The 26,817-nt window shown below is 36.7% G+C and overlaps 1 protein-coding gene across 3 annotated transcripts in view; it reads right to left on the bottom strand.

Moving 5' to 3' along the window:
* The window catches only part of DYM (dymeclin), a 571,335-nt gene that overhangs the window by 523,417 nt on the left and 21,101 nt on the right, over positions 1-26,817 (bottom strand). For 2 of the 3 annotated variants that reach the window (XM_078153263.1, XM_020985814.2), the window contains exon 2: positions 11,987-12,178. In XM_078153263.1, the coding sequence (XP_078009389.1) occupies positions 11,987-12,126 (140 nt within the window). In that variant the 5' untranslated portion in view covers positions 12,127-12,178. Of the gene's footprint in view, positions 1-11,986; positions 12,179-26,817 lie in introns of those variants that run through there. The other variant, XM_020985816.2, reaches the window with a different exon arrangement.

Raw genomic sequence — 26,817 nt, 5'->3', positions numbered from 1 at the left:
TTTGATTTCTTTAGCATACAGACCTAGTAATGATATGTACTGCTGGGTCAAAAGGCATGCACAGTTTGAAAGCCCTTTGGCCATACTTCCAAATTGTTCTCCACAATGGTAAAGCAGTTCATTATTGTATCTATTTTTCCCTTATCCCTTCCAGCATCTGTAATTCCTTTACATTGATATATTTACATATATATGCATATATATACACACACACATACACATGTACATATGTATTTTATTTTCCTCCAATTACATTTTAAAACAATTTTTAACATTTATTTTTTCTTTAAAGTTTTGAGTTCCAAATTCTATCCCTCCCCCTCACCAAGGTGGTCAGCAATCAGATTAAGATATAGGTTATACATGTGCAATCATGTAAAACATTTCCATATTGGTCATTTTTGCACAAGAAGACTCAAATAAAAAGGAAAAAATGAAAGTGAAAAATAGCTTGACTCAGTCTGTATTCAAAAAATATCAGTTATTTCTTTAGAGGTAGACAGTATGCTTCATCATTACTCCTTCAAGATAGTCTTGTATCATTGTTCTGCTAATAGCTAAGTCATTCATAATTCTTCATCAAACAACACTGCTGTTAACTGTGTACAATGCTCTGGTTCTGCTCATTTCACTGCATCAGTTTATGTAACTTTTTCCAGATTTTTCCAAAATTATCTTGCTTGTCATTTCTTACAGCACAATAATATTCCATTACAATCATATACCACAGCTTGTTTATAGTCATTTCCCATTTGATACACTTCCTTCCAATTTCCAATTCTTAGCTGCTATAAATATTTTTGTACAAATAGATCCTTTCCCCCTTTTTTGGGATGTCTTTGGGAAATAGACCTAGCAGTGATATTGTTTGATCAAAGGGTATGTACTGTTTTATAGCCCTTTGGGCACAGTTCTAAATTGTTCTCCAGAATGGTTGGATCAGTTCACAACTCCACCAACAATGCATTAGTGTCCCAGTTTTCCTACATCTTCTCCAACATCTATCATTTCACTTTTTTGTCATATTACCATTCTGATAGGTGTGAGATGGTACCTCAGAATTGTTTTAATTTGCATTTTTCTGATCAATTGTGATTTAGAGCACTTTTTCATATGACTACAGATAGCTTTGAAACTGCCTGTTTATATCCTCTGGTCACTTAACAATTAAGGAATGGCTCTTATTTTTTATAAATTTGACTCAGTTCTATACTCAGGATATATTTGAGAAATAAGGCTTTTATCAGAGAAATTTGCTGTAAAATTTTTTTGATATTACTTCATTGTCTATGGTGTACCTTTTAGCACAATGTAGTTTCCCTGATTATCCCTTTTAATTAGGTCTACTTTTGCTTTCTGCTTTGTCTGAGAGATCATGACTGCTACCTCTGCCTTTTTTACTTCAGCTGAAGCATATTAGATTATGCTCCAGTCCTTTATTTTAACTCTTTTTAAGTCTGTTCCAAATGTGTCCTGGTAAACAACATATTGTTGGATTCTAGTTTCAGATTCACTCTGCTAACTGCTTCTGTTTTATTTGTGAGCTCATCCATTCACATTCAATTATGATTACTCACTTTGTATTTCCCTCCATCCCATTTTCTTCTGTTTATCCTCCCTCTCTTTTTATCCTGTCCCTCTTCAAAAATCTATTTTGCTTCTAATCACTGTGTCTCTTAATCCGCCCTCCCTTTTATCATTCCCACCCTCCTCTTTTCTCTTATCCCCTTCTCTTATTTCTCTATTGGATAAATTATATTTCTATTCTCAGCTGAGTGTGAATAAATATTCTTCACTCTTTGAACAAATTCTGACAAGAGTGAGTGACGTTCAAGTATTGCCTACCATGTACCACCACTGCTCCCATTTTCCTTTCCATTGTTAAAGCTCTTCATTATGTGCCTCTTTTATGTGAGAAAATTTTCTTCATTCTACTTCTTCCTTACCCCTTCTCCATCTGCATCCCTCTTTCTCACTCCATTTTTTTTTTTTTGGAGATCATTACAACATAATCAACTCACACTTGTGCCCTCTGTCTACGCAGACTTTTTAACTGTCCTAATAATGACAAAGTTCTTTGAAGTCACATGTATCATCTTCCCATATAGGACTGTAAACAGTTTAATTCTATTGAGTCCCTTATGATTATTCTTTCATGTTGATCTTTTTAAACTTCTCTTGAATTTTATGTTTGAAAGTCAAATTTTCTATTCAGCTCCAGTCTTTCCATCAGGAATGCTTAAAAGTTTTTAATTTCATTAAATATCCATTTTTTTCTCCTAAAAGCTTACACTTAGTTTTGCTGGGTAGGTGATTTTTGATTGTAATCCTAGCTCCTTTGCTTTCCAGAATACCATATTCTAAGCCCTACACTCCTTTAACAAGGAAGCCACTAAATCCTCCTGACTGTGACTCTGCAGTATTAAAAATTGTTTCTTTCTGGCTGCTTGAAGTATTTTCTCTTTCATCTGGAAGCTCTGGAATTGCTTGGGATCTCTTTCAGAAAGTGATTGGTATATTCTTTTAATCTCACCCTCTGTATCTAAAATATCAGAGTAGTTTTCCTTCATAATTTCTTGAAATACTATGCCTAGGCTCTTTCTTTGATAATAACTTTGAGGTAGTCAAATAATTCTTAAATTATCTCTCCTCAATCTATTTTCCAGGTCAGTTGTTTTTTCAAGAGATGTTTCATATTTTCTTCTATTTTTTTCATTCTTTTGATTTTGTTTTTTGTTTCTTGATGTCTCATGGAGTCATTAGCTTCCACTTGCTTCATTCTAATTTTTAAGGAATTCTTTTCTCCAGTGAGATTTTGTCCCTCTTTTTCCATTTGGCCAATTCTGCTTTTTTAAAGAGTTCTTCTCTTTGATTTTTGTGCTTCTTTTACCCTTTGGCCAATTCTCTTTTTTAAAGTGCTATTTTCTTCCGTATATTTTGGTGTCTCTTTTATCAAGCTGTTAATTCTCTTTTCATAATTTTCTTGCATCACTCTCATTTTTTTCCCCCAGTTTTTCCTCTACCAATCTTATGCCTTTCTTTAATTCTTCTAGGAACTCTCTTTTGGTTTAGGTCCAATTAGCATTTTTCTTTGAAGCTTTTTTTGGTAGCTGTTTTCAAACTGCTGTCTTCTGAATTTATGTCTTGGTCTTCTCTGCCACCTAGTAACTTTTTATGGCCAACTTCCTTTTGTTGTTGTTTGCTCATTTTTCTAGCATATTTCTTGACTTTGAACTTTATGTTAAAGTTGGGCTCTTCCCACCTTGGGGTGGGGAAGCACTGTCCCAACCTTCAGGTTTCTTCTTGCTGACATTTTCAGAGCTCATTCTGAGGGTCTGCAAGTTTTTGGTGCTTCCAGGGTGGTGTGATCTGGAGAGAGATGTAGGCACTGCATGGTCTTTGTCCAGAAAGGACCCCCTGATGTCCTGTAACTGCACATGCTAGTGATACACTTTGCCTTGGAATTGTAACCAGGGCCCCTACTCCTTTGTGACTGACCACTAGCACTACTCTCCACCCTAGAACTGTGACCCAGAATTGAGTATGGGCAACAGAGTTGCCAATCAGCACCAGCTGTACCCAGTGCCAACAAAGGGTCCCCTGTAATCTTTTTCTGAGCAATTTTCTGGTGCTCTTTCCTGTCTAGGCTGAGAGCTCCCAAAGCTGCTGCTACTGCTGTTGCTGCCATCACATGTGTACACTCCAGACAGGCCTCCACTCCAATGCCAAAGACTTCTCCTGCCAATTTCTTAAATTTTCTTACACTGGAAAAATGTCTCACCCTGACCTTTTGTTGACTTTGCCACTCCAAACTTCCATTTGAGGCATTATTTTAAAGTTGTTTAGAGGGGAATGTTGGGAGAGCTCAGCTGGATGGCTGCCCCCAATTAATCATCCTGGCTCCTCCCTGGTAATTATTTTCTAGATAAACTCTTCCTATGCCTCCATTCCATCCTCTACTCAACTACCAAGGTGATTTTTCTCAAGTGTAGGTCTAACCAAGTAACCCCCCCCCACTCAAAGAGCTCCAGGAATTCCCTATTACCACCAGAATCAAATATAAATTCCTCTGTTCAGCACTTTAGCTCTTCATCACCTGACCCCTTTTTAGTTTTACACTTTACTCTCTCCCACATACTCTCGCTACATTGGCCTACCTGCAAATGATCAAACATGACACTCTTCTCTCCATCTCTAAGCCATCACACTGACTGTTTCCCACACCTGTAATGCTCTGCCCCCATACCTCTTAGTTTTCCTGGCTTCCTTCTAGACTCAGCCTAAATCTACTAGAATCCTCTGTAATACTCCCAGCTGTTAATGTCTTTCACATTGTCCTCATCTACTCTATAAATATAGTATATACAACCAGTTATCTATCTATTATTTCACCGTAAAAATGTGAGTCCTTGAGGGTTCTGTCTCTTTTTGTATCCCCAGGACTTAGCACAGAGGCTGGCACATAGTAATCCCTTAATATGTGCCTGTTGACTAACTCAACCCAGACATGGAATTATATAACGGTGATGGAAATCAATGAAGAACAAATGCAATAAGAGAAAACAAAACTATTTTCTAGTCAATACGCTATTAGAACAATATATTCAAAATGTGGCTGAAGAATTTCCATTCAAAAGCAATAGGTACAACAATATAAGAGTGAATCTAAATTATATTTTTATTACCTTATCCATGATATCTACATGTCTGGGGACTCTAAAACAATTTTATCACAGATAGGATAAACAAAGTGTCAATACAGAAGGATAACTAAAATTGTAGGCAGCTGCAATAAGCCAATGATGTGACTAATAAAAAGCATTACTACAAGTAGAAGAATAATAAAGAGATGGTATCTATAAGCACTGAAGATAACTTCCTTGGATATCTGCAGCTTTTCAGCTCATTATAGTCTACTCACAAAACTAAAAAATCCTGAACAAAATCAAGAACAGTTATAAAACAAACAGTAGTGTTAAGTATTTATTCTCATGGAAAACAGTCTTAGATTTTGAATCTGAGAACCTGGTTTTGAATCCTTCCTTTACTACCTGTGGAACACTGGGCAAACCTTTTACCTCACTAACCCTCAGGTTCCTGATCATAAACTAAGGGGGTTTTGGCTAGATGATCCTTCTACAATGCCTTCTAAGTGTATATGATCATGCAGTTTCCTGGGAATAAAGAAAAGTTACCCAATTCTAAGAACTTAAAAGCAGATTCTATGAGCTGGAAGGGTCTCCAAGGTCACCTAGCCCAAGCCACACTCAAATATTAATATTAATAACTTCTAAAATGTCAAGAAAAATAGATCATACAGCTTCTATTTAAAGATTTCCAGTAGCTGGGACTTCACTACATACCCAAGGACAATTCAAACTCATTATGTCCTAAAAAGAACTTTTTTATCTTTCCCCAGAAACCTACTCTACCAAACTTCCTTATTTTTACAAAAGACACCACCATTCTTCCAGTCTCTTGGGTTCACAAAGCCAGCCATTTCCTCAATTCTTCCTGCAACATTATCTTTCATATCTGTCTCCTTCTTGCCACTCATGCAGCCACCACATTAGTTCAAGCCCTCATCTCCTCTTGACCAGACTAACATAATGGCCTCCTAATTGGTCTCCCTGACTTGCCTCCTCCCTCCACTCCAATCCATCTTCCACATAGCTGCCAAAGTGAGTTTCCTTAGGCAAAAGTCTAATTATGTTAGAAAGAAAAATTCTATATGTTTTCTCTAACAAGGAGAATGATATGATCTTCACGAAATAAATGAAGATATGACAAAAGAACATGCGCTTAATAAACTCCAGTGGCTCCCTATTGCCTCTAGGATAAAATATAAATTTCTCTACTGGGTTATAAAGGCCCTTCAGAATCCAGTTTCAGCCAATCTTTACAAAATCATTATACATTACTTCTCTTCTCACATGTTTACCCTGGATCATAAGCCAGCCAAACTGGCTTTCTCTCTATTCCTAACAGAGTACTCCCTTTCTTCTCTGTGCCCTTCTGCTGACTCTCCTCCATACCTGAAATACATTCCCTCCTCACCTCAGCCCCAAGATCCCACATTTCTTCAAGCCTAAGATCAAGCACCACCTTCTCAGAAAGTCCTTTCAGATTCCTCAACTGCTAATGCCCTCCCTCCCCAACTATTTTGTATTTACCTTATATGATTTTTCTATCTCTACTGTAAATACACATTTATTCTGAACATACTCACATATGTAAATATTGTCTCCTCTAATCCTTAAGAGCTAGGGGGCTTTCAGTTTTGGCCTAACTCAGAGCCTGATACACAGTAGGCACTTAATAAATACTTGTTGATTTACTGATTGATTACTAAGGCAACCCAATCTACATTTCGTCAGCAATAAACATTATGGAGTTTTTCCTTATCCTGAGCCAAAAATCTGCCTCTCTTTAACTTCCAGCTATTGGTACTAATTCTAACTCCTGGGGCCAAGCAAAATAAATCTAATAAACCTCCTACACAATTGGCTTTCAAAATCTGAAGCCAAGCTATCATATTCACTCTAAATTTTCTCTTTTACCAATTAAACACCTCCAGTTCTTTCAAGTAATCTTTACATGGTTTGGTTCCAAGTTAATTCACCATCATTGTTACCTTTAGGGGATAAATTCCACCTTGTCAATTTCCATTCTGAAATGTTTAATTCAGGTTCCTAGAATTGATGGGACAAAATTCCAGACAGTTCAACTATAGGATGATACACAGACAGGGTTATCATCTTCCCCATTCTGGGAACTACATTTCTAGTCATTTGATTGAAGATCATCTTAAGTATTGCAGCAGCCAGGTAACTGCATTCATTAATACTGGACTTACAATTTACTAAAACCTTCAGATTCCTTTCACATGCACTGATATCTAGCCACATATTCTCCCATACTTCTCTTGTGCAGACTTAAAACCTACATGCAGAATTTCATTCCTATCCCTATTCAATTCCACTTTATATTTATCCCCATTGTTCTATAATCTGAGGTCTCTTTGGACTCTGATTCTGTTCATCCCTCCTAGATTCCAGTTACCTTCCAACTGAAAATGTAATATATATTATGCCTTGCTTCAAGCTGCTGATAAAAATGCTGAACAGAACAGAGTTAATGACATTATCTTGAACTTCTCTACTAGCGATCTCTAATCTCCCTTTAGGTGGACAACAATTCATTCATATTAGGCAACTCATCTGGACCCGTCATTCAACCAGCTCAGTATCCATATAGCTGCTTTTGCCACTTACTACCTGTCTGACTATTACCAAAGGAGATAATATTTGTAAAGCACTTTTTTCAGTATTATTGTCTTTTTCTTTATAGTGTTTTTCCCCCAATTATACATCAAGAAAATTTTAGCATTCATTTAAAAAATTTTTTAAGTTCCAAATTTTTCTCCCTCCCTCCCCTCCCCTCTTCTGAAAATGTTAGGCAGTTTGATATAGTTTATATATGTGTTATTGTATAAAACATATTTCCATATTTGTGGAAGAAGAAACAAATCAAAAGGAAAAAAAAACACGAGAATGAATAAAGTAAGTGAAAAAATGTGCTTTCGATCTGCATTCAGAGTCCATCAGTTCTTTATGTGGATATAGACAGCATTTTCCTTGGAGAATCCTTTGTACTTTTCTTGATCATTGTATCACTGATTAGAGCTGAGTCATTCATAGCTGATCATCACATGACATTGCTGATACTGCACACAATATTTCTTAGTTCTGCTCATTTCACTTTCCATCAGTTCATACAAGTCTTTTCAGGTTTTTCTAAATTTGCCTGTTTATCATTTCTTGCAGCACAATAATATTCCATTACATTCATATACCACAGGGGCACCTAAGTGGCACAGTGGATAGAGCACCGGCCTTGAAGTCAGGAGAACCTGAGTTCAAATCCGGTCTCAGACCAAACACTGAACACTTACTAGCTGTGTGACCCTGGGCAAGTCACTTAACCCCAATTGCCTTAAAAACAAAACAAAACAAAACAAAAACAAAAACAAAAAATACATTCATATACCACAGCTTGTTCAGCCATTCCCCAATCGATGGGCAGCCCCTCAATTTCCAATATTTTACCACCATGAACAGGGCTGCTATAATTATTTTTGCATATACAGGTCCTTTTCCCTTTTTTATGATCTCTTTGAGATATCTGTAAAGCATTTTGCAAACTTTAAGGCCTATTATTAGCTATTATTACTACCATCCCTTCCATATTTCTTTACCTCATCCATATTAGAGCCACTTTGTCAAATACTTAACTAAAATTCAGGCATATTAGACTTATAGAATTCTTCAATATTCAATCTAATAATCCTATCTTAAAAGGGAAATGAGCTTGGCTTGTTCTTCATGAATCAAAGTGGGCTTGCAGTGATTCCCACTTCTCTTTCCAAATGCTGACAAATCTTTCTTTGAATAAATGTGGTATAGGTCTTTACCATGAATCAAAGTCAAGCTCAACATCATACTGTTTAAAGAATCTATCTTCTTCCTTTTTTGGAAAATCAGGATAATGTTTACCCATCTTCCCACAGCTCAGCGGCAATCACATCCAAAATTTCCTTCACGATCCTGTAGTGTTGTGTCCAGGTCAGACAACCTGAACTTGTTGAGGGTCTCTAGAAGTTCTCTTACCATATGTTTGGTCATCCTGAGTTCCAATTTCCTGTTAACCACTTTTGTCCTTTACTTTTCAGTTTGAAAATCATTCTCCTTGGTAGAGAAACCACAGATAAAATAGTTCCACCTTCTCTCAGTCTCTGTCATTACTCTGTACTTATCATCAGTATTGCCTTTGTTTTGTAAACTAAAATTGGGATTTGGGCCTGGACCTGTGATTTCATTGGCATACGAACTACCAGTGTGGGTCAGTCAGCACCTACTCAGCAATTTATAGCTTTAGAGAGGTACTGAACACACTGAGAAGCAAACTGAATAAACTGACCAGGATCATCCAGCTAGGACAGGCCAGAAGCAAGAATCCAACTCTTCTCGGTTTCTTTTCTTTTTTTTTTTAATTTTTAGGCAATTGCTAGTAAGTGGCAAATGTTTGGTCTGAGGCCGAATTTGAACTCAGGTCCTCCTGACTTCAGGGCCAGTCCTAACCCTGCTGCCTCTTAATACTTAATTAAGAAATATTTAAATGGTTTAGTACAAGGGTGGGGAACCTGTGGCCTAGAGGTAACATGTGGCCCTCTAGGTCCTCAAGTGTGACCTTTTGACTGAATCTTTGTTTTCTGAAGTTTGGATTCAGTCAAAGATCGAGGACTTAGAGGGCCACATGCTCCTTAAGGCTGCATGTTCCCCACCCCTGGTTTAGTATCTTCTACTTAAGAAAGTATATAATAAAGAAGATATATAATACATTTTAGAAATATCTCCATTAAAATGAATAATGCTTAAATATTTGAAAGGGTGTTATCTTCAGGGATCTACAAAACTTCTCTATACGTGTCTTTTAAAAATCTGAGGTCAATCAGACTAAATGAAATGATCAATCTTAGGGTAAGATTACAGAAAACAAAAAATAAAAAATAAACTTTCTTCTCAGCAGAAACAGGACTAAAAGTATGGAATGCTGTATACACTCTGTTGGACACAGTCATTGTGTGAGCAGTTTTGCTTAAATATTTTTCTTTATTACATGGGAAGGACCTCTCCAGAACCCCTTAGCTACCCAACTCTGACAATCTGTCCTTTTCTGGTAGACATCATCCAAAAAAATTTAGGGGCCACGATTTCTAGATATACTGTAGTACTCAACTGCTTGACTGACAGTAAGTCTGATCTCCAGAAAGATTCCAGATAAATGTTTCGCCAAATCCAGACAAGGCCATGAGAATCAGTCTAATATACACAGTGTTCCCAAAACTGTTGTACAGTTTTAAGCATTAATAACTTATGAGCAAAACTTTTTTTTAACCTCTAAGCTTTAGTAGTTTAAAACTGCACAGACTTTTGAGACACCCTGTATTTATAAAGTTAACCATGATGGATGCTAAACTATTTATTTCTTCCCTAAACCAATTACAATGTTCATAAATCCTAGAACTCGAAGAAATCTGGCAAATCATCACTGATACATAGCAAGCCCTTTTCTGCATAAAAGGGAAAACTGATAAGCCATCTATGTCGCAGCTTCCCCATAAGCTCTTCTGACATCACAAGTGCCCATGAGCTATCTACCAGAGGCCCACCTCAACTGACAGGCCTGAAGACCTGCAATATGCCCCAAATCCAGTCCTCCTGAGGCCTCAATAAATAAAGAATCTCTTTCAATACATCTCATTTGGATAGGTAAGGTTTATATGGGAGCTCTTTTTTCCCTTCCCAGCTTCGAACACTGATTTATCATACAAGCAAAAAACAAAATCATTCTTTTAGCAGGGTTATAGAGACCATTAAACTATAACAGACATGAGTTATTCCATAGTGCTTGGTTTATGGTCCTTATGATCCTTCTTATGATATGTATATGAATATGTTTGCTTCTTCAAATTCTATAACTGAAAGTGTCATCCTTCCCTTTGGGGAATTTGAATTAATTTATATTCACATACAAAAAAAATACCACTATAAATGAGGTCACTTTCCCTATGCTGCATTTCTATATTGGAATTTCATTCTCTGCTCCCCTATAGAATATGAATTAGCATTCATATGTAAAATTCCAAAGGAAAATTCTATAAGCAACTGCACCATATTTTTGATCCTAATTTGAGAAAACAAACTAGCATCATCCTGGCAATGGCCAAGCAATTTAGAGGTTCTCTCTCCAATATAGGAAGGCTCATGCCCATATTAATTAGTTACGAATCTGTATATCTGTGTGGTTGTGTTTCCTGCTTTCTTTTGCTTTGATATCTAAAACCAGAAAGGAAGGTCTCCTTTGTCTTCCCAATTATAGCTTCACAGATAAGTGTCCAACTGCTCCCAAACAGCCCCACGGTAACTGGGTTCATTGAATAGACACACCACATCCCCCTTATTAGCCTGACTTGAATGGGAGAAGGGAGAGATAGGAGTATTCCACTCCTATGATTCTTATCCCCTCAACCAATTTCAGTATTCAAAAACCTCAAAGTGTAAATGTGGAATGGAAGGTAACTGATAACACTTTGCTCCCTTCCAATCACCATGCTGGAACCCTGGAAAAGAAGGGAACACCCCGCCTAACAGATATCAGACAAGACTTTTTTATGTATAAGAAAGGAAAGCTGGGAAGCTCTCTCTAGAGCTGCCATACTCAAGTTGGACACTAATTTGCATGACCACTGTCACCCTCAACCTCCCCTCATCAGTCTTCCTAAAGTCTTTGCTGGTCACAGAGAATATGTTTCAATAAAATTCTTTTGGACACTTAACACTTACACATGAGTTTTTCCCTTCTTTTCCTAGCATGTACAGTGAATTGGAGAAGCCATTGCTGTCAAATGTAGGAAATGGGGAGGAGAAACTAATCAAGTCTCTTTCTGATTTAACAACTCATGACAGCCTTAATTCAGCAGTCAAAAGCCCTAATTCAGGCAGTATCTGCTACTAAATCATAGCAAACATGGAGAGAACAGATTGATCACTTCTTTTCTTTCAACCCTATCAAGTCGAAGTAATACTAAAGCAACTCTCCTTTTTCCTCACCATAATGAAGTCTCTTCTTATCAAAGTAGATCCCACACAGAAAAGTACAAATGACCATAAAAAATGTGAGAAATCCAAGAACCAGTTTTACCTATTTTGTTTATTTTCACATACAAAACAAATAGCAAAAATACAATTTAAGTTAAAATAATTATACATGAACAATGTACTTTAATGTTCACAGAAACCTTCACAAGCCCAAATGAAATTATTTCAAATTGTAATGTTCACGATCTATTGACACTATTCCATAGATAACCAAAGAAAATGTGGCCCATTGATCTAAGTCTGCAAAACATTAGGAAATATCTTACCTGTTAGTTGGTGTAGTAAAAGAAAAAGAAAGAAGTTGATTCCAGAATGGGTCATTCTCAGAGATAGATTCTGCTCCAGACAACCTTTTTAGATATTCATTTTCCGAAAGGTCACTAATGCTGCTGCTGTTTGCTCCCATATTTTGATTTGATAGATAAATATCTCTTAAACCTTCATTTCTTCAAGAAAACCTACAAATTTAGAAAAGAGATTTTAAACCTATTCAAAAAAACTATCATAATTAACTTACTCAGAAAATACATTAAAATTTCAAAAGTAAAATTAAAATCTATCTCTTTGATAAGACAGATAAAATAAGAGATCAGATATTAAAATTTTAAAACCTTTCCTAACCAATAGCAACGAGGAATCAGGAACAGTGATCAGAGTGATGCTGCATGCACTGCAGGTAGAATTTCATTGTCCAAAGAATAGTTTCTATACAGCAGCCTCTTGAAAACAAATTCATGCATACCAACTAATGACTCCTCTATGAAAAAAAATGCTTTGTAATAAAGTCAACCATGTTTTGAAACAAAAAAAAACCTTCATAACACACAGAATGTAGGAAATCTAAGTACAAAGAGAATAAAGGAAGAAAACATACAGTATCTGTTGTGAGAAACCATTCACCAGCTGGCTGAATGAGGGCCTGGCCCAACAAGGAGTAAGATGACTCCCTAAAGCCTCAGCTCCCTTCATCTTTCAATAAAGAAAGTGGATGGCACTTCCCTCTCACTCATTTTCTTTTCTTTTTTTTTTTTTGGTGAGGCAATTGGGGTTAAGTGACTTGCCCAGGGTCACACAGCTAGTAAGTGTCAAGTGTCTGAGGCCACATTTGAACTCAGGTCCTCCTGACTCCAAGGCCAGAGCTCTATCTACTATGCCACATAGCTGCCCCTCTCACACTCATTGTCATTCTTTTCACTCTCTTTTCCTTCTCTCCTCCCTCATATGCACCTCCTTTCTCCTTCTCTTTCTCAAGAAGGTTGAGCTTGCCTCACCTAAAGGCACATAAAAATGCTAATTGAATTGGACAGAATTTTTCCTTTTCAAGGAGATCAAAGGACGTTGGTGGACCACATAGTTACTGGAAAATCAAATAATAGGGTTTGTACAACTGGCCATTGGTACCTGATCAGGGATTTCACTCTATTCTAAAGTGTTAGGAGACTAGAACTAAGATTGAGTTAAAGGATAAATGATATGCTTCAACTTTGCTATTCAATCAGAAATTATTACTACATTCTACATAAAAAGAAGCCATAAAAGGAAGCAAATGTGGAAGAGGTTATCAATGTTGAGGTCTTGGTCTTTTTATTTGTCACATCTATATTTTAATTTCCACTTAATTACATATTCACACCATAATTCCCCTTCTCTTACCTCCTAGAATGTTGTATAGTGTCAATAGAATGCATCCACTTATTAATTATAAATAAGTAATATCGTGCAATAACTATGTATACTTTAGATATAGTATGACCCACAAAAAATAGAAGTAATGCTGAATTTTTTCACACATCACTGAAATATTCTGATGATTCTGTGGCTAGCCCTGTAATTGTATATACCAAAGGAATAACTGAAACTATACCATTACCCCATCTATTTACAGATATGACCAAAGGCAAAAAGTTAATTCCATTATTCCACTGATGAGGCTCTACACAGGACAGAAATAGAGGAAGTACTCCTAATCAAAAATGCCATGCACCAACTCCCTTCTGTTCCCAAAAAAGGAGATATTTCAACAATCAGATGCCCCTTGTTTTAGCTTCATAGCCACAGGGCTTCCCAAAGATGATCCAAGGTTTGAGGATCTAGTTCTTTTTTTGTGTCAAAGACCCAGATTTGGCTGTCTATGGACCCCTTCTCAGAATAAGCTTTTAAATGCATAAAACAAAATATATAAGATTACCAAAAAAATCAATTAACATTGGAATACTTATAAAATTGTTCTAAGTTCACAGACCTCAGAATAAGATCCCCTTTTGGTACAGATCAAAGACAATCAGAGCACTCTAGTTATTTACCAAATAAGAAGATGGAACTTAGCAATCACCATCATTTCTTTGATTCTGACTTTCAAGATAGAAGTTGCAGGCTGCTATTGGATACCCACATTAAGTTGGCACATGAGACAAGATAAGAGAGAAGGAATGTGATCTTCCCAAAGCGATAAGAGTCATCTTCCTTCAAACAAACTTGCTAAGGAATTTTCATCTACTTAGATTAATGAACCAACTTACTATGTCTAGGTAACACTGTAGATAAATGTATAATTGTTCATAATATGGAGGTGATTCTGGGGTTCTCAAAGGCTATGTTAGCAAAGTATAAACACTGGGGCAGGTCTCACACCAAGCTGAAAAGGTTTCCAGCGTATTCCAGGTGATAAAATGGATGTCGATTATCTAAGGAGCAACCCAACTAAATTCAGGACAGCTCACCACTAAATTAACCACATGGTGCTAAATGTTATGGTCATAGCAACTCTCCAAAACTATTAAGTTACAGATGTGTTGTAAACTGGATTGGTGGAGGAGCCACATCAACTTAATAAAAACTAAGTTGACGATTGGAATTAATCACATTATCATAAAATCGCAGATTAGACCTAGGAAAGATTTTAGAATTCATCTATTCAGACCCTCTTCTTTTACAGTTGAAATAAATGAGCCCAACAAAAGTTACACGGTTGTCCAAGTGTCACTAGAGACAAAGTGGTTTTTTTATATATCGGAATTATAAAAAAGTGTTTCATACTTTTTGAGAATATAGAATCCTTCCGTTATTCTTTTCATGCTTACTTGCTTTTGTGTCTACATGGACGTCAGTTTATTAATTTGTATTTTCAGACACTGTCACATTAAAATGTGTTCATCATATTTTCCAACTTGGCTTTTTTAAATGTATATAAAACAAGAGTAAATCCATGATTCTATTCCTTGCAAGCCAAATTCACAGTTCATGGAGAAGCATACAGAAGACACTTTCCACAAGTGGCATTTAAATGATACTTACTTTCTTTTTTTTTTTTTTTGGTTAGGCAATGGGGTTAAGTGACTTGTCTAGGATTACACAGCTACTAAGTGTTATGTGTCTGAGGCTGGATTTCAACTCAGGTCCTCCTGACTCCAGGGTCAGTGCTCTATCCACTGCACCACCTAGCTGCCCCTAAATGATACTTATTTTCAATCTAATTAAAAGAGATAAGGAAGGAAACCACCTGCTAAAAGGCACCATAAACAATGAAGTAATATCATTACCAAATATATATGCACCAAGTGGTATAGCATCCAAATTCCTAGAGGAGAAGTTAAGGGAGTTACAGGAAGAAATACACAGCAAAACTATACTAGTGGGGGACTTCAACCTCCCCTTCTCTGAACTAGATAAATCTAACCACAAAATAAACAAGAAAGAAGTTAAGGAAGTACATAGAATTTTAGAACAGTTAGATACGGTAGACCTCTAGAGAAAACTGAATGAGGATAGAAAAGAATATACCTTCTTCTCAGCAGTACATAGCACTTACACAAAAGTGCTGCATGTACTAGCGCATAAAAACCTCACTATCCAATGCAGAACAGCAGCAATATTAAATGCATCTTTTCAGATCATGATGCAATAAAAATTACATGCAATAAAGGGCCATGGAAAGACAGACTAAAAATTAATTGGAAACTAAACAATGTAATCCTAAAGAACGAGTGGGTCAAACAACAAAGCGTAGAAACAATTAATAACTTCATACAAGAGAATGACAATAATGAGACAACATACCAAAACTTATGGGATGCAGCAAAAGTGGTTCTTAGGGGAAGTTTTATTTCTCAATGCTTACATGAATAAAATGAAGAAAGAAGAAATAGATGAATTGGGCATGCAACTAAAAAAGCTAGAAAAAGAACAAATTAAAAATCCCTAATTAAATACCAAATTAGAAATAATGAAAACCAAAGGAGAGATTAATAAGCTTGAAATTTAGAAAAACATTGAACTAATAAATAAAACTGAGCTGGTTTTGTGAGAAAAAAACAAGAAAATAGATAAACCTTTGGTTAATTTGATTTCAAAAAAAAAGAAAGAAAACCAAATTACCAGTACCAAAAATGAGAAGGATGAATTCATCACCAATAAAAAGAAATTACAACAATAATTAGGAGCTATTTGACCCAACTGTACTGTCTGCCAATAAATTTGACAATCTTTTTTTTTTTAAGGCAATTGGGGTTAAGTGACTTGCCCAGGGTCACACAGCTAGTAAATGTCAAGTGTTTGGTCTGAGGCCGCATTTGAACTCAGGTCCTCCTGACTTCAGGGCCAGTGCTCAATCCACTGCGCCACCTAGCTGCCCCTAAATTTGACAATCTTAGTGAAATAGACGAATATTTACAAAAATATGAATTGCCCAGATTTACAGAAGAGGAAATAAAATACTTAAATAATCTCATTTCAGAAAAAGAAACTGAACAAGCCATCGATGAACTCCCTAGGAAAAAAAATCTCCAGGGCCAGATGGATTTACAAGTGAATTCTATCACACATTTAAAGAACAATTAATTCCAATACTATATAGACTATGTGGGAAAATAGGCAAAGAAAAAGTGCTACCAAATTTTTTTATGATACAAATACGGTACTGATACCTAAACTGGTAAGAGTTACAACAGGGAAAAAAAATTATAGACCAATCTCCCTAATGAATATAGATGCAAAATTTTAAATAAAATATTAGGAAAAAGATCACAGCAGCTTATTACAAGAATAATACACTATGACCAAGTAGGATTTATACCAGGAATGCAGGGCTGGTTCAATATTAGGAAAACTATCAGCATAATTGACCATATCGACAATAAAACTAACAGAAACCATATGATAATCTCAACAGATGCAGAAAAAGGTTTTGACAAAATATAACACCCATTCCTATTAAAAACACTAGAAATCATAGGAATAAATGGAGTCTTCCTTAAAATGATAAGTAGCATCTACCTAAAATCATCAGCAAGCATTATATGTAACAGGGATAAGCTAGAAGCATTTCTAAAAAGATCCGGAGTGAAACAAGGATGTTCATTATCACCATTGTTATTTAATATTGTAATAGAAATGTTAGCTTTAGCAAATAATAAACAAATTCAGCCAACTTGCAGGATATAAAATAAATCCAAATAAATCATCAGCATTTCTATATATTACTAATAAAACCCAACAGCAAGAGAAGAAAGAAAAAAATCCATTTAAAGTTACTGTAGACATTATAAAATATTTGGGAGTCGGGGGGCGGAGCCAAGATGGCAGAGTGAGAGCAGTGACTTGCTTGAGCTCTCCCCCAAACGCCTCCAAATACTCATAAAAAATGGCTCTAAACAAATTCTGAAGCAGCAGAACCCACAAAAAGACAGAGTGAAACAAATTTCCAGCCCAAGACAACCTGGATGATTGATCAGAAAGGTGTATCGCGCCGGGCTGGAAGCGCAGCGCAGCGCGGCGTGGGCGCGCAGGCCTCAGCGAACCTGCAGCAGGCCTCAGAGGACTGAATCTCGGGCAGCTGTGGAGGTTTCCTGACTCCTCAATCCACCAATGCCAAAGACAAATTAGAAGGTCAGTGGGAAAAGTCTGTTTCTGTCGGTGGTCAGCGAGGAAGGCGGGGTTTCAGCTCCATTCCCCAAGAGCGTGGCCCGGGGAGGGGGGGGGGAGCTGCTTCCCGAGCTTCTGGCCCACAGACTGAGGGGGAATCCAGTGGCTGATCAGAGAGGGACTGCAGGGATCTCTTTGCCAGTGCTGAGGCAGGAATATCTTGCTTTGCCCGTGTTGGATCTGTGCCACAGTTCTGGGTGGCGGTGCTGGGGTGAGGAGGAACGCTGGCGTGGTGGAGCTTGGAGTGGCTGTGGAGAGGAACCCCTCCTCACAGTTACAGGACAGAAAGGAATACTTGTGGTCACAGGCCAGGAAAGGAGTAAACACCTCGCCCCTTATCATACCTCCTTGGAAGAACTGAAAATTTACAGGTCCCAACAAGTATCCCTGAAAACAGCTGTACAAACCCCCGAAGCTTGGGACACAGTACACTCTCCACATTGGAAGCAGACTCTTACCTTAACGAAGAGTTTAAAACTCAAGTAATTGTCTGGGATCGTGGGCAAGCAGCACAAAAAGAGTCAGACTATTTGGAACTATGCCCAAAGGGCTACAAAAATGTGTATACCCTTTGATCCAGCAATAGCACTTCTAGGGCTATATTCCAAAGAGATCATACAAATGGGAAAAGGACCCACATGTACAAAAATATTCATAGCAGCTCTTTTTGTGGTGGCAAAGAATTGGAAATTGAGAGGATGCCCATCAATTGGGGAATGGCTGAGCAAGTTGTGGTACATGAATGTAATGGAATACTACTGTGCTGTAAGAAATGGTGAGCGAGCTGAATTCAGAAAAACCTGGGAAGACTTACATAGTCTGATGCTGAGTGAAGTGAGCAGAACCAAGAGGACTTTGTACACAATAGCAGCCACGTTATGCAATGACTAAGAATGTTAAACTGAACCCTTCTCAGCATTACGAGGATCTAAGACATCTCCAGAGACCTCGGGATGGAAAATGCTGTCCACATCCAAAGAAAGAACTATGGAAGTCGAATCGCTGTCACTTATTTTTACCTTCTGTTGAGTTTTGTTTCATCTTTCTGATGGTTCCTCCTATTGGTTTTAATTTTTACTTACAACTTCACTAATGTGAAAATATGTTTAATGGGTATGTAAATGTAAAGCCTATGTCAGATTGTGTGCCGTCTTGGGGAGGGTGGGGGGGAGAAAGGGAGAAAAATTTTCAACTCAAAAGCATATGGAAAAAAATTTTTTTTAATAAAAATTTTTTTTAAAAAAGAGTCAGACTATATTATCTTACTTTGGTGACAAAGAAGATCAAAATATACAACCAGAAGAAGACAACAAAGTCAAAGCTCCTACATCCAAAGCCTCCAAGAAAAATATGAATCAGTCCCAGGCCTTGGAAGAGCTCAAAAGGGGTTTTGAGAAGCAAGTAAGGGAAGTAGAGGAAAAACTGGGAAGAGAAATGAGAGTGATGCAAGAAAATCATGAAAAACAAGTCAAAAGCTTGCTAAAGGAGACCCAAAAAAATACTGAAGAAAATAACACCTTAAAAAGCAGCCTAACCCAAATGGCAAAAGAGATCCAAAAAGCCAATGAGGAGAAAAATGCCCTAAAAAGCAAAATTGGCCAAATGGAAAAGGAAGTCCAAAAGATTACTGAAAAAAATACTTCCTTAAAAATTAGAATAGAGCAATTGGAAGACAGTGACTTTATGAGAAATCAAGACACTGTAAAACAAATCCAAAAGAATGAAAAATTAGAAAAAAATAAAAAATATATTTGGGAGTCTACCCGCCAAAACAAACTCGGGAACTATATGAACATAATTACAAAACACTTTTCACACAAATAAAGTCAGATCTAAATAATTGGAAAAATATCCCTTGTTCATGGGATAATGGCTTGGCTCATAAGGCAAGCTAATATAATAAAAATGACAATTCTACTTAAATTAATTTAAAAACCTGGAAAGATTTACATGAACTGACACTGAGTGAAGTGAGCAGCACCAGGAGAACACTGTACACTGTAACAGCTACAATGTAGGATGACTGACTTTGATAGACTTAGCCCTTCTCAGCAATGCAACGATCTAAGATAACTCAAAAGATTCACAATGGAAAATGCTATCCACATCCAGAGAAAGAATTATGGAGTCTGAATGCAGATGGAAGCATACTATTTGCTGTCCTTTTCTTTTGCTGTTTTGTTTCTTCTTTCTCGCGGTTCCTCCCATTAGTTCTAATTCTTCCTTACACCATGACTAATGTGAAAATATGCTTAATATGAATGTATAAGTAGAGCCTATATCAGATTGTATGCCGTCTTATGGAGTGGGAAGGAGAGGGGAGAGGGAGAAAATTTAAAACTCAAAATTTTATGAAAGTGAATAAAGAAAACTAAAAATAAATCAATTATGTTTTTTTAAAATATAGTACTAGAAATGTTAGCTTTAGCAATAAGAGAAGAAAAAGAAATTGAAGGAATTAGAACAGGCAAAGAAGAAACAAAGCTATCGCTCTTTGTAGATTATACGATGATATACTTAAGAGAATCTTAGAGAACCAAATAAAAAACTACTTGAAATAATAAACAACTTTAGCAAAGTTGTAGGATATAAAATAAACCACATAAATCATCGGCATTTCTATACATTACTAACAAAGCCCAACAGCAAGAGATAAAAAGAGAAATTCCATTTAAATTTACTGTACACATTAGAAAATATTTGGAAATCTACGTGCCAAAAGAAACACAGGAACTATATGAACACAATTACAAAACACTTTTCACACCAATAAATGGTTATTTTCACACAGTAGAATTAGCTGGGCTCCTCAGTGTTTACTATTCTTGGCCAGCAGAGGGCAAACTAGTAAACTTAATTAAGGTGGCCACTGAATTATTCTGATCAACAAATCCTTTTTACAGAAGTTAAAAATCATATTTTATATGGACTTGATCAGAAATTTTCTCATTAATAATAACAATAAATTTATGAGAAATATGACATAAAATTATTCCAATATCATCATCAATCAACTTCATTGTACATTATTCCCCTGCCAGATTCTTGAGGTCCAGCCAAACTGGCCTTTCCCACACACAGCACTCAATCTTCTCTTTTCTATGCTTTATTACTGGCCATCCCCATTCATTACCTCTTCTTCACAAATTTACTCTATTCCTTTAAGATACAGCTCAAACTACTATCTGTGTTTATTGTGATATTTTCATGATCCTCCCAACTGCTTGCTTAGTGCCCTCCCTTCCAAACTACCTTGTATTTATTCTCTACGCACTCATATAAATACTTCTTGTTTCCTCCTATAGAATGTAAGCTCCCTCAGACAAGGGACTATTTCATTCTTTGTAACTGACCCCCCAGAACCGAGAATGATACTTGATATATGGTAAGTGCTTAATAAATGCTTATAAGTTGCTTGGTTTAAGTAAAGCTGTGTTCTCAGCTGATAAAGAACACTAGGTCCTATATACATTTGGAAGCACACCTTCCATAAATATATGATCACATAAGTTTGAACTTCAAGGAACCATAGTGTCACATAACCAATCTACCACACTTGATTCATTTTTCATTCCTTTTCTATGTAGTCTCAATGCTACCACCATTGTTTAGGCACTCATTACCACCTACCTAGCTCTACCATAATAAGATTCCTACCTGGTCTTCAACCTCTGCACTCTGCCAAGCTGTGATACAAAATACTGACAGACTGATCTTGACTCAGAATTCTGGTTTATGTCACTTCCCTGCTCCAAAACAATGAATGAATCTCTATTCCCTCACATCTATATGAAGCTTCTTGCAGTCCGTATTATAAATGACATCATAAATTTGACTAAGTCAAACTGATGTATTTTACTCTTAAAATAATCAGATGTCTCCATTCACCAAACATCTCCTAAAAAGGGATTATAGGGAATCCAAACCAAGGTTTTCTGACTCCAAATCCAGGTAATACATACCAAGAATAAGTTAATCTCTCAGAAGGTTTTTGGACAAACTTGTCAGATTCAAGTAAATATCAGTTCCTGTAATAAATCAGTCTCCATTTTTTGTCACTTCTTTTTCCAATTTCATTTTAGGACACATTGATCTTGTATTCAAACATTTTTCAAGTACCTCTCAATTTCTAATATGAATAAAAATATTTTAACCTTTTTATGATGCCAGAAATTATTTCACCCATCTGGTAATTTTCTTCATTCAATTTTGTTTCAATTTTCAAATTCTCTTTCTCCATCCCCTCCCTCATCTATTCAAAAGACAAGAAATACAATACTTATTGTACATATGAAGGCAGCAAAACATATTTCCATATTAGCCATGTTCCAAAAAAGAAAAAGAAAGAGAAAAAATATGCTTTAATCTGTTCTCTTGAGTCCATCGGTTTTCTATTGGGAGGTGGACATCATTTCTCATCATGAGTCCTTTGGAACTATGGTGGGCCACTGTGTTGATCATAGTTACAAAGTCTTTCACAGTTGATTTAACATCATAATATTTCTGTTAACTGTGTAAATTGTCCTCCTGGTCCTGCCCATTTCACTTTTCCTCAGTTCATATGAGTCTTCCCACGTTCATCTGAAACCATCTCCTTCATCATATCTTACAGCATAATACTGTTCTATCACATTCATATCCCATAACTTGTTCAGCCATTCCCCAACTGAAGGGCATCCCCTCAGTTTCCAATTCTTTGTCGCCAGAAAAAGAGCTACTATAAATATTTTAGTACCTACATGAACCAGATGGTAAGGTATCCTGTGCAGATGCACATGGGAATGATGGGGAACCAGGCCTATACCCAGCAGCCCCTCATGGGAACATGATGTACACTGGCCCCTCCCATCACAGCTACATGAATACTGCTGGTGTGCCCAAGTAGTCTCTTAATAGACCTTACATGAGAAGATGAGCAAGATGAACTTGCAATTTAAAAACTTAAATATATATAAATAAAGGACAATACTGACAAAAAAATAAATATTTTGGTACTAATGGGTCCTTTTCCTTTTTCTTTGATCTCTTTGGGATATAGACCGAGTTAGTGGTATTGTTGGGTCAAATGGTATGCAGCTTTTTAGCTTTGGGGGCATAGTTCCAAACCATTCTCCAGAATAGTCAAACTAGTTCACAACTCTACCAACAGTGCATCAGGGTATTTATTTTCCCACATTACCTACAGCATGTCATTTTCCTTTACTGTCATCTTGGTCAATCTGATAGTGTGAGGTGGTACCTCAGAGTTGTTTTAATTTGCATTTCATGAATTATTAATGACTTTGAGCATTTTTTCATATAACTCTTGATAGCTTTGATTTCTTCCTCTGAAAATTGCCTATTCATATTCCTTGACCCTTTATTAATTGAGGAATGATTCTTATTTTTTATAAATTTGTCTCAGATCCCTCTAAATATTTTTAAAATGAGATGTTTATCTGAGAAACTCGCAAATTTTTTTCCAATTTCCTGCTTTTCCTCTTATTCTGACTGCCTTCACTTTGTGCAAAACAAACAGTGGGACAATTTTATGTAATAAAATTATCTATTTTACCTCCCACAAACTGATCACTTCCCTTCCACTGAACACTTCCCCTTTCAATAGATCTGACAGGTAATTTTTTCTATACGCACCTAGTAGACTTATAATATCACCAGAAATGTCTAAATCTTGTGCCCCTTTTGAACATGCACCTCCAGTAATTATATATTTATAAATTATATATATGTACTACTGTACAAATAATTATATAGATTTTACAGAATACAAAAATATAAATTTTAAAAGACTGAAACAAAGATGAAATAATATTTGATCTTAGAGTCAATAGGAAGCCATCAGAATTTACTGAGTAGGAAAAAATTACATAATCAGAACCTGTACTTTCAGATAATCGCTGGGGCAGCTAGGTGGCACAGTGGATAGAGCACCGGCCCTGGAGTCAGGAGTACCTGAGTTCAAATCCGGCCTCAGACACTTAACTAAAGTTACTTGCTGTGTGACCCTGGGCAAGTCACTTAACCCCAATTACCTCATCTAAAAATTAAAGAAAATCACTGGCAGCTATATGAAGAATGATTAGAGTGAGGAGAGACTTGAGGCATGGAAACTAATTAGAAGGTTTTAGAGACACAATCAAATGAAAGAATGCTTTAATTCATTAATAAGAGAAATGCAAATCAAAACAACACTAAAGTTTCACCCTGTAAATCTGCCAAAATGACAAAAAAAATGGCAACAGTCAATGTTGGAGAGATTGTGGAATGATAGGCACATTAATACATTGTTAGTGGAGCTCTGAAATAGTATAACCATTTTGGAAAGCAATTTGGAATTATGCAAATAAAGTGACTAAAATGGCTATACCCTTTGAACCAGATTCTCCATTACTGAGCTTATACTAAGCCAGGAATGAGAAGTCCCCATATACACCAAACTATTTATAGCAGCATTTTTTTGTAATAGCAAAGAAATGGAAATAAAGTAGAATGCCCATCAATTAGGGAATTGGTAAACAAATTGGGTAAGCAATGATGAATGTGATAAATACAGAGAAGCATGGAAAGATCTATATAAACTGATATTGAGTGAAGTAAGCAGAGCAAAGAAAACAATATACACAGTAACTACAACAATGTAAATCGAAGGAACCACTATACCAAAAAAGAAAAGTGAATATAAAAAAATAAAGATCAAGCCGGACTCAAATGAAAAAATGAGAGGATACCCCCAACCCACTCCTTCATTAAGGTTCATATATGTTATCCATTGCACATGTTTTCAGACTTTTTCAATGTATCAATCAGTTTCGATGATTTTTTTCTTCTCTAAAAAAAATACTATTGGTTTTAAGGGATGATTCATGGGAGGGATACTTGTGGTAATTGTAATGATACAAGAAACAGAAGATACCAATAAAAACTCATTTTTTAAAAAAAGGCTATGGTAAAAGTCCAGGCAAAAAGAGATAGGGGACTGCACTAGGGTGGTATATGTGTAAGTGTAAAGAAGGGAAAGTATATAAGAGAAGGTCAGAGAGAAATGAAAAAAATCAGTAACTGATTGGATATGTGGGGTGAGAGAAGAGTTGAGGATGGCATCAAGCAAGAAGGCCAGTCAGGGTAACATGGAGTGCGAGAAGGGGAGTAATGTTTACAACTGAAAAATCAGGAAGGGGCAGATTGTGAAGAGCTTTAAATGCCAGAGGATGCTGGAGTAGTTACAAGGAGCCCTTGGAGTTTTCTGAAAGAGGTAGGGAGGAAATCACAGGCTCAGATCTGTGTACTTTAGGAAAGTTACTTGTTGGCAATGTGGATGATGAATTGGAAACAGGAGAAACCTGAGGTAGAGAGACCAATTAATAAGATATTGCAGTAGGAAAGAGTTATGAAATAAGATCCTGAACTAAAGTAGTTCCTTGTGAGTAGCAAGAAGAAAGCAGATGTGAGAGATACCATAGAGAAAAAATTAATAATAATTAGCAACTGATTAGACATGCTGGGAAAGTGACAGAGAGCCTAAGATGACAATGAAGTTGCATACCTGAGTGACAAAGAAAGGATGGTGGTGCCCCGGACAGTCATAAATTGAGAAGAGAGGCAAAGTTAGGGGAAGAGCTACAGATTTACTGTCCCACCAAAAACTATAAAGAGGAGAGCAGGAGTAATTTTGTCGGCACAGCTGTTGAGAGAATGCCTGAGTCATGGTTAGATTATAACTTCCTTGGAGGGCTGACTGCTGAGCACAGGAGAGAGGTCTGTGGTGGTATGGAGCAGTGTTGAGTAAAGATTAGTGAAGGGGGTGGTAACTCTATTGGAGACAAGCTCATGCTTGGTTATTGAAGGAAGGGTCCTGATCACGCATCGATTATGATCAGGCCACAGCCCCTATGGGGATCACTGGCCTAAGGCACTGAAAAAGTAAGCAATAGGTCCATAATCACAAAGCTTATGTGTCAGAGGCAGGACCTGAGCCTGAGTCGTTCTAACTCTAAGGCTGAGTCCTCTATACACTATGCTACACTTCAGACTCCAGGTAACTATCACCTCAAATATATAATACAATAAAAGAATTGTTTTGTGTGCTATATGTACACTCCATAGTGCCTCAAAGCCTCTTATAATAAGCAAGGCAGTACATTTCTATCCCTTCTATAGGAAGATAATTTTACTACTTAAATTATTTATAGCTTGTATACCTTAGCATTTATAACATATTACTAGCCTCATTTATATCACTGATCAAGAACACAATCCTAAATTATAACACTGTTTCTTGGGAAAATATGACCCATTTTACAATGAAGTTTCAGCAGTGCCAGGTGGTCAGGGACTTAAGTCAGGCAGATCTGAACTCAAATCCAATCTCAGACACTTACTAGCTCTGTGACCCTGGGCAATTCACTTAAATCTCTGCCTACCTCAGTTTCCTTGTTGGTAGAAGGTAATAGCTCCTACTTCCCAGGGCTATTGTGAAGATCAGATAATCAGAATGAGATAATAATTGTTAAGTGTTCAGCACAGTTCGGGCACATAGTAAGCACTACAGAAGTGTTGCTGTTTAGTCATTTCAGTCATTTCCAACTCCTTGCGACCCCATTTGGGGTTTGCTTGGCAGAGATAGTACAGTGGTTTGCCATTTCCTTCTCCAGCTCATTTTACAGATAAGGAACTGAGACAAACAGGGTGAAGTGATCTGCCCAGGGTCACACAGCTAGGAAGTGTTTGAGGCCAGATCTGAACTCAAAATTCCTGACTTGACACTTAGCACTCTATCCAGTGTGCTACCTAGCTGCCCCATATAAATGTTAGTTATTATTATAAGCAGAGACTACCTATATATAAAATTGAAGACATGCAAACAGAAAGGTTGTAGTTCAGCAAAGCATCCTTAGCAAGGTTAGGGCAAAATGAACAATTTCAATACCCTAAAGTAATCAAACATAGAAGTAAATGGCAAAGGAATGAGAGAGATTAGTTTTTCCTCTGTGTGCCAATGACTATGACAGCAAGGTGTACTCTGTTACACTAAATACAAGAATCACAGAAGCTCAGATCTGAACAGAACCTTAAATATCTAGTCCAATCCTCCTTATTTTACACATGAGAAAACTTATCCATGATCATCTTTGTTGTGATAACTCTGACCTGAAGGATTAAACCTAAAAAGCATGCTCAC

This window comes from Phascolarctos cinereus, unplaced genomic scaffold (assembly GCF_003287225.1).
Source record: "Phascolarctos cinereus isolate Bilbo 61053 unplaced genomic scaffold, phaCin_HiC Scaffold_4;HRSCAF=312, whole genome shotgun sequence".
NCBI lineage: Eukaryota > Metazoa > Chordata > Mammalia > Diprotodontia > Phascolarctidae > Phascolarctos > Phascolarctos cinereus.
Note: the sequence above shows the minus strand (reverse complement) of the source record. Positions and strands in the feature narration are given on the sequence as shown.